This window comes from Poecilia mexicana, unplaced genomic scaffold, assembly GCF_051168715.1.
Source record: "Poecilia mexicana isolate PSO_F unplaced genomic scaffold, ASM5116871v1 scaffold_19, whole genome shotgun sequence".
Taxonomy (NCBI): Eukaryota; Metazoa; Chordata; class Actinopteri; order Cyprinodontiformes; family Poeciliidae; genus Poecilia; species Poecilia mexicana.
The window spans coordinates 24145171-24160077 of NW_028263388.1; the positions used below are offsets into that span (position 1 = coordinate 24145171).

General features: G+C 37.1%; 1 protein-coding gene and 1 long non-coding RNA gene across 2 annotated transcripts in view; one reads left to right on the top strand and one right to left on the bottom strand.

The window, feature by feature from the left end:
* The window catches only part of LOC106911505 (integrin alpha-X-like), a 29974-nt gene extending 19765 nt beyond the window's left edge, over nt 1-10209 (bottom strand). The window contains exons 1-6 of the mRNA XM_088000961.1: nt 10101-10209; nt 9063-9165; nt 8878-8978; nt 466-536; nt 250-364; nt 37-164 (exon numbers count right to left, since the gene is read on the bottom strand). Coding sequence (XP_087857087.1) covers nt 37-164; nt 250-364; nt 466-536; nt 8878-8978; nt 9063-9165; nt 10101-10137 — 555 coding nt within the window. The 5' untranslated portion in view covers nt 10138-10209. The remainder of the gene's footprint in view (nt 1-36; nt 165-249; nt 365-465; nt 537-8877; nt 8979-9062; nt 9166-10100) is intronic.
* Nucleotides 1085-2974, top strand: LOC148153761 (uncharacterized). The gene is made up of 2 exons (XR_015761518.1): nt 1085-2696; nt 2843-2974. It is a non-coding gene; the product is annotated as an uncharacterized LOC148153761 (long non-coding RNA).
* Nucleotides 10210-14907: the final 4698 nt, after the last annotated feature.

The window sequence follows — 14907 nt, forward strand, 5'->3', positions numbered from 1 at the left end:
AGTGAGAATGTGTTGCATTATCAATGATAGTCTCACCTGTGTATCTCTGTCCAGGAATGTTCTGATCAGATTTTTCACAAATTCTTTCATTCTGCTGAAATCACGGGAAGTTAGACTGCCTGAGCCATCCAGCAGAAATGCAATGTCAGCTTGGGTTCCACACTCTGAAAAGAAATCAGAGATCCAGACCGTTAATCATCTGTGTTACAGAGAAAGTTAACCTCCAGTTTACAGAGGCAGTTACTGTACCTTCAGTCGCAGGCGGGTAAGACTTCACAAGTGTATTATTTGAATCGATCTCAAAGCACAAACCGTTGTACATGGCGATAGATGCACAGTCTCTGGGAATGGTTCGACCACAGACCTGGAAAATGTGCGATAAGTACGTCTATTCCTTTACTGTGTCCTGAGTTTTACATTTTCATGTTGCATTTATTCATTATTTCCTGCAGCTCATCCTCTCACCATTGTGTTTTGTGTTGAAGGATCATATGCCATTGCCAAACCAAGAGACATGTTGACAGCAGCTCTTTGCTCTGCAAAAATAATCACTTGTGATGATGACTTGACAAAGTTATCACTCGTTAAAAATTGTTTCCATAAATTACAGTGAACATATGTTTCTAAGGCTAAGTCCAAATAAATGCAACTTTCATGTGATTTCCAGTCACATAATGACCTGAAATTGTCCAGCATGCGCAGCAGAGGGCGCAATAACGCCACACATAAAGCGCATGGTCAGCAAAATGTGATCTGGCTGCAGAGACTCAGATCACATTTCAACAGATCGGAATATTAACCACATTTCCTGGGTCACATTTGAAAAAATATGATCTGTGTTGTTCAAATTGTGATTAAAAGATCCGACATAAGTCGCCTTAAGGCAAAAAAAAAAAAAAATCTGATTTTGGTCTCTTCAGGCTGCAGTGTGAATGTAGCCTAACTATTTTCTCTCATTGTGGTTCAGCTGGATGCTAGAACCTTTTGTTATTCTTCCCGACCTGATGACAGTTAAGCACGTCGTTTCTCACTTGTTTAGTTCAGTTCACAATACAACACCTTTTAACCTAATTCATGATGTCGGTTCCACTTTATTCTAACAGTCAAGGAGTGAACAGGCCGAGTGTCTAAAATAAATACGGTTAATCAGAGTTCACTTCATTTTATATTCACTTACATTAGATGCCAAAAAAAATAAGTAAAATACTTTTTTCAGGACTGGATGTTTGGGATAGCCACAATAGTTATTGAAACTCCTGGTGAATATGTCAGTATGGAAAGCCATTTGCGCCAAAATTGAATAAATAAATAAATGGGTTAAATAAATAAAAAATGAGTAAAATAAATCAAAAAATGAAGTAAATGAGTGAAATAAATAAAAAATTTGTTAAATAAATAGTTTAGCTTTTTCATTAAACCAATTTTTAATTTATTTATTTTTCATATTATCAATTTCCCAATTTCTCTTTTTCATTTATCTATTTGTCATTTATCCCTTTATCCATTTACCCATTTTTCATTAATCTATTTTTCATTTGTCCATTTTTCATTTATCCCTTTATCTATTTACCCATTTTTCATTAATCTATTTTTTAATTTAACCGTTTTTCCATTTCCTATTTCCATTAACCCGATTTGCTATTTCCCACTTTCATTAATCAATTTCTCATATATCCCTTTTCTTACTTACCCATTTTCTTTTATCTATTTTTCATTTACCCATTTTTCATTAATCTCTTTATCTATTTACCCATTTTTCATTAATCTATCTTTTAATTTAACCGTTTTTCCATTTCCTTTTTCCATTAACCCGATTTTCCTATTTCCCACTTTCATTAATCAATTTCTCATATATCCCTTTTTTTATTTACCCATTTTCTTTTATCTATTTTTCATTTACCCATTTTTCATTAATCTCTTTATCTATTTACCCATTTTTCATTAATCTATCTTTTAATTTAACCATTTTCCATTTCCTTTTTCCATTAACCCGATTTTCTATTTCCCACTTTCATTAATCAATTTCTCATATATCCCTTCTTTATGTACCCATTTTTCTTTAACCTATTTTTCATTTAACTTTTGTTTGAAAAACTTTTAATTTTCCCATTTTCCAATTTCCCTTATTCATTTAGTATTTCCTTATTTTCTTATTTATCACATTCTATTTTCCCCGCTAAACTTAGGGGGGAAAATAAATGCAAATGAGGAGTGGCACGTCATCAGGCTACAACTTCCCCAATTGGTTGGTTAGCGTCACACCTACTTTGCTTTCAAGAAAGATGGCGACCTACTAACGGGTTATCAATAAGCATAAGCTCATTAACTTCATTAGAAAATAGTGTTATTACTCCTGACTTTATTTTTGTGTGGCCGCTCAGACAGAACGTGTTTCAGCTGGCGGCTCTGATGGACTCAGAGCTTCACCGTCGGGGTTTTTTATAGTTTGGACGAAGCGGCCGCTGAAGTTGGCTTACGATTGAAGGTTCAGGACGCCTTCGTAGCTACCAGCTGCGATTCAACTATAAGGAGCAGACTTGACTGTACATCGTAAGTGAACTGCAATATCCAGTGGCAGCTCTACGGAGCATCGAGCTGAAAGAATGACGGTGCCAAGCCTTGGAGAACTGCATCGGAGGCCATCTTTCAGACATGCACCGCTGCTGTCCGTCCAGGATCCTCCGGTTGCCCAGACGGTAAGCTAACGCTGATGTTTTCCAACTATAGTCATATTTGTAACCAAACTTGAGGCCAACAGGTGTACTTTTGATCGCCACCAGGTCAAAAGTACAGCTTGTTTTTGCAGCACATTCATTAATGTTTCTATCGTGTATGTTTTCAGATGCTAAGCTGTCACAGCAGACCATCCTGCAGGCCTCTGGTCTCTGTTTCCAGTGATCTCACAGCTTCAGGGTGACCAGAGACCTTCACCTTTCTGGAGCAGGAACACCCGGCCAAATGCACTGGTGACACATTTAATTTAAAAAATGTGGCTGTTCTTATAGCATTGCTATGCAAGAACCATCTACTGTTTTTAATAATAAAAAAATATATATTATGAAATCTGTGTTCCTTCTCATTTGTGTAGTTCTAATTTAATCAAATCTCATGTTTTCACATCCCAGAGACAATAAGATGGATAGTTTGTTTGTGGCTTTAACCCATTCATTCCAAATTTTTCCCAAACATGTAAATATGAAAATCCGATGTCATTGATAGCCCTTTGAACTAATCAGGGAAATAATTTTAAAAATTGTGGAAAAGTATGTAAAAAAGTGTGTTTTATGTTCGGTCACAATTGTGACCGGTGGGATAATATGGTGTTCTAATACTAAGATGAGCTAAAAGTGCTTTTTCCAAATAGACATGATCATAATATGTGAACATTGTTTCTTTAGTAGAATATATCTTGCCACAGCATTACTTTAGTGCAACATTTGCTCTGTAAAGTACAAATTTGACTATCAATATATTCTAAACCAAGGTAAATTTGAGTGCTTGAGTGTTTATGCATAATTATATTGAACTTCAGTCAGTTGTAGTGTCATCACAGTAACATAGATCATAAAGATAACATCTACAGTAGAGGCTTTCATTTATATTTCTGAAAATTATGAACATTTGTCACACTGTCATAAAGTAAAACTCAATAGACTTAGTCCAGGGGTCTCCGTCTCCAGGATTTAGGGCCTGTGTCATGCATCTTTTCCATCCGCCTCTGCTTCAGCACACCTGAATCAGGTGATAAGCAGGACTCTGGAGAACTGGACTGCATACTGAAAGGGTGATCCATTTAATTCAGGTGTGTTGGACCAGGAACACACCTGAAAGTTGCAGGATACCGGACCCCAAGGCCTGGAATCAAAGGAGAGTAGTATGGCTCCTTCTCACCATTTGGTGACTTTGGTTTTCTTCAATTTTAGGTTATTTCATCTCTTTCTTACTTTCCATGTTCTTTCTTGAAGCACTCAGTGTGCAATAAAACCTTGAATTTCTCCAATGCATGGGTGGTGCAAAAGCAACAACTGGAACAACATCTCTGGAAATGACTCTTGCATTGACTGACCAGAAAGTGTCTTGGTTACATCTCGTCATAACTTGAAGAGAAGTGTCCATTTGAGATCTATTTCCATGACCTGCTGGCCTTATACCAAACCTTTGCATAAGCTAATAAGCCATGATGAGCAAATCAGTTGTTCCTCCTACGACACATTTGTAAAATAATATCTGAAAGGTAAATGGCCTGTACTTGTGTAGTTCTTTATCAAGTCCAAATGACCTGAAAATGTTTTCACCACATTTAGTCATTCACCCATTCACACACACATTCACACACCGACAGCAGTAAGCTACTATATTGTAGCTACAGCTTGCCTGCCACAGTTTGACAGAAGTAAGGCAGTCATACACCGGCTCCTCCACCAGGGTCCTCTGAATACCACCGGCTGGCATGGTGGCTGAATTGTCCTCTTGATCAAGGTCACAACTACTGACACAAACAAAGTGGGGGTTCCAGCAGGCAACCCACCAGGTACAAGATAAACTCCAACCTCCTAGGCTACCGGCACTGTTTCAGGTGTGCTTTTGGTATGGACCATGTTGAGAACGAGAATCTCAATCGATGAATCATAATTTGTATTGACACACGGAGCATAAAATCAGCCAAGAAAAGCATTCAGACTTTACTTATTTTATTAACTTTCAGCGCTGAAAGGAGACGCTTTACCATTACATCCGAGAAGAGTTTCTAAAAAAGTCTGTGCAGCGTCTGAGGAGAAAGAGGAGCAGCTGATTATATGGACTGAAGACACTCCCTGAAATCACACCATGTCTCTGTGGCCTGATAAGTTTCTGTTTCTCGTGAGAAATGGACCTTAGTGTCTAACAGAATCAAAAATGTAACTCTTTACTATGGGCCCTTTGTCTAACAGCGTGTGACTCTTTCTCGGCCTTGGTAAAGCATCTCAACAACCACCATCACTTCTTGGACCTGACCATGACATTGAACCTTGAGGGGGTTTGGTCATAAAGGTCTACACCTCTCATGTGCTCATTGATCTAGTTGACATCAGTCTCTATATAATTCTTCATCTTTGTTTCCATTAGGAAAATATTGTTGTTTTTCTAGTGGATCAGCAGTTTCTCATCTTGTGTTGGAACCTCATTTGGATCCTCTTTAAAGGGTACATCAAAGAGACAGCTGTCCCTTCGTCATAAACTTTTGCAGGTGGTAACAGAGTACCACATGCCTGATGAAGGGTCAGATTATCCTCTTTTCCCATGAACTGATCATATGCATTCAAAATCAGGCATGGAAAATGGCCCATCTTCCCCTTATAGTCCATGTTTAAGCCATCACTATCAAAATCAGTAAGGGTTCCATTTTTCTCACAACTACATTGTTGTATGCTTTGTCTGGCTATAACAAAGTCCAACAAATCAAGAACCAAACTCAAAATTAATCTTAAAAAGGAAGAAGTTAGGAATTGGAAGAATATGGTATGTATTTAAATAAGTGGACCTATTGGTCAAACGTATTCTCCCACCTGTCACTATTATGACCGTCAACATGTTTACACATCCTGCTCACACACCTAACAAATTTTTATAAATGCAAAGGTGAATATCATAACTAGACACTTTAAAGATGATGTGCACCAAAAATCTTTGTTGTATGTTTATTTAAACATACATTGCTATCCTCTTCTTTGGGAGGTTTGTGGCACTCTTTTTCTCGCCGAGGTGCAACCAAGATTTAATCAGCTCTAGTCATGTGATAATTTAGTCTAAACATGTGATACTGCATAAGTATTATCCAAACACTAAACTTTGAATGTTTGCTGAACATTAACTGAAAATTTAATCAGCAAGCTTTTTAGAGTCCTTGAAAGTGAAAAAAAAAAATAATTTTTCCTCTGATGTTTGGGTGAACTCTTCTCTGCGGAGGTCGGCCATCTCTCTGGTTCTTCCTGAAGGAGACCCATCAGGAGTTCTGGTGCTGCTCACAGTGCAGACGGTTCTCCTCCCTATTTGCCGTTGTCCCTCTCTCAGCCAGAATCTCCAGTCATTTTTCTTGATCCTTGAATAAACATAACAGAATATGTTCTGGGTGTTATTTATGATTCGTTTGTTAATTAAAACAATGTTTAATATAAAAATAAGATTAATTTATTTCCTTAACAATTCCTTCTCCTGTTCCCTCAGAAGGAAAGAGTTTAGGACTCACTAATTACATTTACTCAAATATAGTTGAGTAACTTTTTGAAACTCAAATGAAGTTTTAGGAGTACCGTTACTATGCTGAACTTTTTACTTTTACTCAGGTCATTTTATTATGAAGCATCACTATTCTTATTTAAACAAATTTTTTATTTTGTCTTTAAAAAACTAAAAATTCCACTGAACTTTATATTTTGAGCCCTCTAATTGTGTAATTTTTTAAGATATGAAATAATTGATAACTTGATCAGTTACTCAGTACTTGTATACTTTTTACCAAATGCTTCTTTACTCATGTGTAATTTCTTATTCAGCTACTTTTTACTTAAACATGTAAGTAAGAGATAAACATGAGTAAAAACATGTTTGGAGTACAAATTATGGAACAGTAACCAAATGTTGAGGCACATATGTTGAACAAAAACAGGGAAACTAAGGTGGCCAAGTTATACATCCACAAAGAACTACTGAAATAAATAGTCATAATTACTTTATATGAATACGACATGTATGCATGTGGGCCACACTTGGCACATTTCAGGGATGTAACCAATAGGGACAGATTTTAGCAGGAGTTCAGCTTTTATCCATTCTGCATTCTGTACCCTCACTAAGGTCACTGTATTCAGGTAGTCTGTTTACAAACATCAGCGTTAATTTACCCCCACATTTTTTAAATTAAATGTGTCACCAGTGCATTTGGCCGGGTGTTCCTGCTCCAGAAAGGTGAAGGTCTCTGGTCACCCTGAAGCTGTGAGATCACTGGAAACAGAGACCAGAGGCCTGCAGGATGGTCTGCTGTGACAGCTTAGCATCTGAAAACATACACGATAGAAACATTAATGAATGTGCTGCAAAAACAAGCTGTACTTTTGACCTGGTGGCGATCAAAAGTACACCTGTTGGCCTCAAGTTTGGTTACAAATATGACTATAGTTGGAAAACATCAGCGTTAGCTTACCGTCTGGGCAACCGGAGGATCCTGGACGGACAGCAGCGGTGCATGTCTGAAAGATGGCCTCCGATGCAGTTCTCCAAGGCTTGGCACCGTCATTCTTTCAGCTCGATGCTCCGTAGAGCTGCCACTGGATATTGCAGTTCACTTACGATGTACAGTCAAGTCTGCTCCTTATAGTTGAATCGCAGCTGGTAGCTACGAAGGCGTCCTGAACCTTCAATCGTAAGCCAACTTCAGCGGCCGCTTCGTCCAAACTATAAAAAACCCCGACGGTGAAGCTCTGAGTCCATCAGAGCCGCCAGCTGAAACACGTTCTGTCTGAGCGGCCACACAAAAATAAAGTCAGGAGTAATAACACTATTTTCTAATGAAGTTAATGAGCTTATGCTTATTGATAACCCGTTAGTAGGTCGCCATCTTTCTTGAAAGCAAAGTAGGTGTGACGCTAACCAACCAATTGGGGAAGTTGTAGCCTGATGACGTGCCACTCCTCATTTGCATTTATTTTTCCCCCTAAGTTTAGCGGGGAAAATAGAATGTGATAAATAAGAAAATAAGGAAATACTAAATGAATAAGGGAAATTGGAAAATGGGAAAATTAAAAGTTTTTCAAACAAAAGTTAAATGAAAAATAGGTTAAAGAAAAATGGGTACATAAAGAAGGGATATATGAGAAATTGATTAATGAAAGTGGGAAATAGAAAATCGGGTTAATGGAAAAAGGAAATGGAAAATGGTTAAATTAAAAGATAGATTAATGAAAAATGGGTAAATAGATAAAGAGATTAATGAAAAATGGGTAAATGAAAAATAGATAAAAGAAAATGGGTAAATAAAAAAAGGGATATATGAGAAATTGATTAATGAAAGTGGGAAATAGGAAAATCGGGTTAATGGAAAAAGGAAATGGAAAAATGGTTAAATTAAAAGATAGATTAATGAAAAATGGGTAAATAGATAAAGAGATTAATAAAAAATGGGTAAATGAAAAATAGATAAAAGAAAATGGGTAAATAAAAAAAGGGATATATGAGAAATTGATTAATGAAAGTGGGAAATAGGAAAATCGGGTTAATGGAAAAAGGAAATGGAAAAACGGTTAAATTAAAAGATAGATTAATGAAAAATGGGTAAATAGATAAAGAGATTAATGAAAAATGGGTAAATGAAAAATAGATAAAAGAAAATGGGTAAGTAAGAAAAGGGATATATGAGAAATTGATTAATGAAAGTGGGAAATAGCAAATCGGGTTAATGGAAATAGGAAATGGAAAAACGGTTAAATTAAAAAATAGATTAATGAAAAATGGGTAAATAGATAAAGGGATAAATGAAAAATGGACAAATGAAAAATAGATTAATGAAAAATGGGTAAATGGATAAAGGGATAAATGACAAATAGATAAATGAAAAAGAGAAATTGGGAAATTGATAATATGAAAAATAAATAAATTAAAAATTGGTTTAATGAAAAAGCTAAACTATTTATTTAACAAATTTTTTATTTATTTCACTCATTTACTTCATTTTTTGATTTATTTTACTCATTTTTTATTTATTTAACCCATTTATTTATTTATTCAATTTTGGCGCAAATGGCTTTCCATAATGTCTGGTCATGAAATCAACTTATAAAATTTGTAAGTTTAAATGTTTTTCTGTTTATGTGTGTGTGACATCAGGAGAAAAATGATTGCTACCTAAAGCAGGCAGATTGCTGCAAGAGCCGCCTGTTGAGCACTGAAATATCCGTCCCGTTTTATTATTTTCATACTGCAGTCGTGGGGCGCTGACAAGCAGACTGAGAGAAACAGAAAACATTAGTGAGAAACCATTTTATAAACATTTTACAACACAAAGTGTTTAAAAACTCAAGATGACTCACTCTGATTGTCTTTGCACCACCTGGTAGCCAAAACTTTCATCATCTTCACTCAGGGTTTTCCAAGAACCTGAATCAACATTAAAGCCGACTGCAGCTTTTAGCACTGAGGGAAAAAGAGGAAAAATTCACTGAATTCCTTTAATTCAAAGCCATGGTGTGTTTTATGTATTTATACAGTTTCTCTTTTTAATGACTGTACTGTTTTTGGTGAAATGACATCCTCTGCAGTTTCTATGTTTAACCGCTAGGGAGCACTAAAGACCAAACCAACAAATGTCACAAAAAACAGAAACAGAAAGTAAGAATTTCAATATCACAATCAAATTTGTGATATTTCTAATACTGAGGTTTTGCATCATGTGATTGGCTGTTTTTTAATACTAAAAACTAAAATAGATTTTGTGACCAAAGATATTTTTGCGTCAACATTTTGCCTTGCTGTAGAAAATGAGCGATGTAAATAAAGTTACCTTTACCTTTGACCTTTAGGACATACAACACATTATATTTATTCACTTTTATACATAAACAATTTAAAGGCTTTCATGTCTTCTGTGAGGATGACTTTGGGTGTTGCATCAAAATAATGCTTAAAGTGTAAAATATGAAAATATCTCCACAAATATGATCCACACTGGTAAATTATCCGACATGTTTCAAAAAAATCCTGCGTGAGACATTTCTGCATCTGGCAGTTTGGCAGACGGAGCTCAAAAGTTTTCTGTATGTCTGAATTACTTTTTAGACGTCTAATCATTGTCCTGTTCTTACTGACACACACGTGAAAGAGTTGCTTTGAGTAGCTACATCAGAGTACAAACCAAACCTAAAGACACTTATAAAAATGTACTAAAGCCTTAGAGACTAAGAAAAACAGTTTCACCAAGCCATGTGGCATAAAACTAATGTTGAAATTGCTGTGTGGCTCTTTATGGTGCTGATGAACTTAATTTGGCTCGCCGCCCCTTAGACCAATTAGACTGACATCACTGGGTGCAAGGCATCTGAGTGAAATCAAAAAACACTAATTTTTCTTACCTGAACAGAAAAGAGTGACGGTAATTATCAAATCCATGGTGCTTCTCCCATCGAGAGCGAACTGAAAGTGTGATATCGTCTCTGGTCAAGCAGATTCAACAGGAAACGGAGGCACAGCCTGATTTTATACTTTACTGGGAGGTTGAGAAGAAGGACCTCGACCTGCATTGCATAACAGCCATCCGGTCGTTGATCTCATTACTCGTGGGCAGGCACATGTAGAAGGGGGTCTGAGGGGGCCAGAGCCCCTGATCTGTTTATCCTTGATGCCCCATTTTGATTTTATTTTTCTTACATATTTTGTATCTGTGCATCAGGAGTCCTGCTTGTGCCCCTCAACAATAGTATTTAGCTAAATATAACAATTTAGCAAAAATAAGTTAGTCTGGTTGCCCTCGTTCTAATAATGACTGAACCGATTCTCAGTTCCTCTGCATTCATGTTGTTCAGACACAGAGCCCAAGGTAAGGATGAGGTGGAACTGATCCGCTGACTAACAGATTATTGGCACAAATATGCATATTTTTTTTATCGCATTTGTTCATAGCCACCTGGTGATACCCACTTACTAAATCTATTGTGTGGAAGAATTTAGCTCCTCTCAGTGCATCAAAACTTTCATCTATTCTTGGGAGCAGAAAAGCATCGTGTCTGGTTTTGGAGTTGAGCTTTCTGTAGCCAACACTTAACCTCAGACTACCATCGGCTTTTCTGACCAACACAATTGGGGAAGCATATGGACTGGAGCTCTCTTTGATAACTCCTTTCCTTAACAACTTGCCAATGTGTTCTCTTGCTTGGATCACAATGAATCCATCAGTAAGGCTGTGTCACAGGCGTGTCATCTGCGAGGTGTACTTCATGTTGTACTTTGTCTGTGTAACCGAGGTCATTCATCTTCTGCTGCAAATCCAAATGAGTATTTCTCCAACAGCAAAGCTAGTTGTGCTTTTAACCTTTAGCTTATCAAGGATGGACTGGACATCTGTTGGTGGTTCAGGCTGTCTGCTAATGCTGCCTTCTTCATCAATGTCTGCTGAAATTCTCTGAAACTGAACTTTACACAGCTGGTCACTGTTTACAGAGTCAACTTCAGTCAAAAGTTCAAATATAGTCTGGATTGCATCCTCTACAGACAAGTTCATGACCTGGACAGGAAAAACATGCCCATTGCCCAGGTAAAGGGGCATGACCAGGGTCCAGTAAATCAGTGTTTTCCAACCTTTTTTGAGCCAAGGTACATTGTTTTAATTGAAAAAATCACGAGGCACACCACCAACCAAAACTGTAAACAAAGATACTCTGTAGCCGCCTATGTTACATATATAGTCATTCTTATCAAAGTGTCTTGAATAGGAATCAAATAAACATAAAAAATTATAAAAATTATTTTCATCATATTTTACATTTCTCATTTCAAATTGCACTTAGCATATCCACTTCAAAAATACACCTGAACAGGGCCACAACACTGTGGTGTGTGATGCATGAATGTAGTAACACACTAATTCTCTTGTTTTAATGTAAAATGCGCTGTATCTACTGCCATCTAGTGGTAAGAAAATTACATGATTACGCCGCTAGTCACTACTACAGCAAAGACACTCAAACATGGCATTATTTGCAGATAATTCGCTTTCAAAAAATCTTTTAAGACCAATTACCGTATTTTCCGGACTATGAGCGCACCATGCTATAAACTGCAACTTCAAATTTTTTGATAAAGTTTGGTGAAGTTAAAATCCACCTTCAAATCATCTTCACACATTTCATCAGCTCCTCATCTGATCTCAAAGCCAAGCTGTGGATGACAGTAAACGATTCAGCAGATCTGCTCAGAAAAATGTTTATATTCAGGTCAATCATATGTTTTTGAAATTACATTATGATGTAGTTGTACGTTAAAGTTTTGACACCAGGTGGTGGCGGGTCTCCCTCTAGTTCTGCTCAGCATTTCGGAGCTGTCCAACATCTAACAAGGCTGAAAATTGAATGTAAAGCTACAAATTCACAAATAGTCCATTTATGACTTCTTTCGCTGAGATAAAGCGTTTTTGGCTTCTGGCTTTCTGATCATTTGGAACATAAGCAGATCAACTAATTTCAGTTTTATACAGCCATATCTGGTGCTGCTCAGCATTTCGGAGCTGTCCAACATCTATCAAGGCTGAAAGTTGAATGTAAAGCTGCAAACTTACAGATAGTCCAATTTGTACTTATTTCGGTGAGATAAAGCGTTTTTGGCTTCTGGCTTGCTGATCATTTAGAACATAAGCAGATCAACTAATTTCAGTTTGATACAGCCAGATCTAGTTCTACTCAGCATTTCGGAGCTGTCCAACATCTAACAAGGCTGAAAATTGAATGTAAAGCTACAAATTCACAAATAGTCCATTTAGGACTTCTTTCCACCTAACCCTAACCCACCTCTGCTTCATAAAAAGGACTGTTCCTCTTCTCAGTAAAAGGTCACATGAACCTCGATACCTCTTTTATTTGGACAAAAATAAAAAGATGACAACCATGGAAGCTCTGGAACTTCTTGTTGATCATGCCAGGATGGCAGTAACTCACATCACAAACATCAAGTCATTCTGAGCTACTCGTGTCTAGTGCAATATAGAAAATCATTGTTGAAATGACAAGTCTAAAAGGAAGGCGAGTTTTTGGAGAGAACTGGAAGGAGCTGGACCAGATGCAGCTCCTGGAGGTATTTTAAATCATTACCCCCAAAATAAAATTACAGAGCAATGTGAGGTACAGAAATGTGGTTTGTTGCCCGAGGGCAACGCCAGGCCATAGAGGGTTTTAATTTGCAAAACATTATGTATCTGAAAAAAAATTATTGTGTGGGCAAAAAATCCTGTAAAGCACATATGTGCAACCTCAGTTAAAATTGGTCTGATAGGTGCCCCTGTGTCATCCTGAAGTCAGAAAAGTACCTGGTAAGGTATTGTTCATGTAATCTGAAAGATTTGTTAAATGTCAAATGTCAGCAGTTTTGATTGAGGTAGCACATATGTGGTTTACAGAATTTTTTGCCAACATAATATATTTTAATTTATTTTCAGATACATGATTTCCTTTAGTGTTATGGCAATAGATCCAATATCTTTCATTCCCTAGACCTTTCAAAATAAAACTAAATTGCACAATAAAAATGCCTAAACAAATATCAATCGTCCTAACTAAATTTTATAAAATACAAACAAACCATCTTACAAATAACTTAAATATTTCCTATTTATGGCTCTAACATTTAGCAAATCAATTAACACAAAGTTTTACATTTTTAAAGCCGCAGGAGAGAAACATAAATCAAACATAAACCGGAGGTCCGCTTTTATTTTGAAAAGCCTGCCAGGGGTCTAATCAGAAACTGAAATTTTAAGATAACTTCCGTTGCAATCAAACTCTGTCAGGGAGTTTGATGGTACGTGCAAGAGGGTTTGATAGCGAATGTGAGGGTTTGATAGTACATGTAAGAGAGTTTGTAGGTTTTGGCCTATGGGGCCTCTCATACTCATAGTTGGTTGATTTTCTTGCTTCTCTTGATGGAGTACTAAAAGAGCACCTTGAGAATGCTACTGTGTTTAAGGGAACTTCGAAAACTGTGCAGAACATCACAACATGCCATTAAAAGTTTCTTCACTGGTGTTAAACACTATATTATTGGCAGATGATGGGTAAACTGTGTACAAAAGGTTAAAAATGACAACATGGGTTTGATATAATATTTCATTTAAGAAAAGAGGGACAGATCTTTAAACAGGGGTTTAAGCACAACCCACAATTGAGACCCTAGTCCTCAACGCAGCTGTTGCAGGTTCGATTCCTGACCTTGGCAACCTTTGCTGCATTACCCCACCTCTCTCATCACCCACTTTCCTGTCAATTAACTATCAAATAAAGGCCACTAGCCAAAAAAATCTTTTAAAAAATAAAATGTGAAAAATGAAAAACCCTCACTTAAAATTAAAGTTGTTTCACCCGATTGAGGGGTAGATGGGCCCAGGTGGGGGGAAAGAGGTGTGTGTGTGTCTTTGGCGGGTGGAGGGAAGGGGGTTGGGCGTTTGAATGGCAGGTGGTGGTGAGGGGTGCAAAAAACACCTTACATTGATTGAACATTTAGATTACTAGTTCTTCCCCAAACCTTGTCCTCAATCAAACTGACCTGCATGTTTTCAGTTCAGCAAAACCCCGTTAATCAGATGTCAATTAAAATCATGTGTGCTGAATTAGGGAAATGCCTAAAACTTGCAGGGCAGTGGGCCTGGTGGACCGGTGCTGAAAAACACTGGATTCGATGTTGACATTTCAATCAATGGATGTTAATTGGCTAGAATTGAATGGTTGTTTGATGGTTGATCCAGCTTCTGTCGTTGACCTGAACCATACATGCAGCCTTTGTGATCATAATTCAACATTGAATTAACATCTTTTGCCAACAAGGCAACAGCAAAGAGGCTGTGTGTTTGGGACATCCCACTCATGTAAATAGCAGGGGTGGACCGCACCACTCATTGTAGTAAGTTGTAGATGTTTTTGTGTCAATATATCACACACAAACGGTCAGTAAGAATTTTTATTAACAAGTAAAAAAATTACAGAAAGGAATCAACATCCACTATCCTCTACAGTGCTTAATTTAAATGTGATAACCCCCGCTCAGTGATCAAATGCTCTGACCCAGAGCTCTGATGAGGAGGAGAGGAGGGGAAGGGGTGCGGCTATACAGCTAACATTGATTCAACATTGATCAGACATCAGCATTTCAGTCATTACATTTCAACCACAAAACAACATT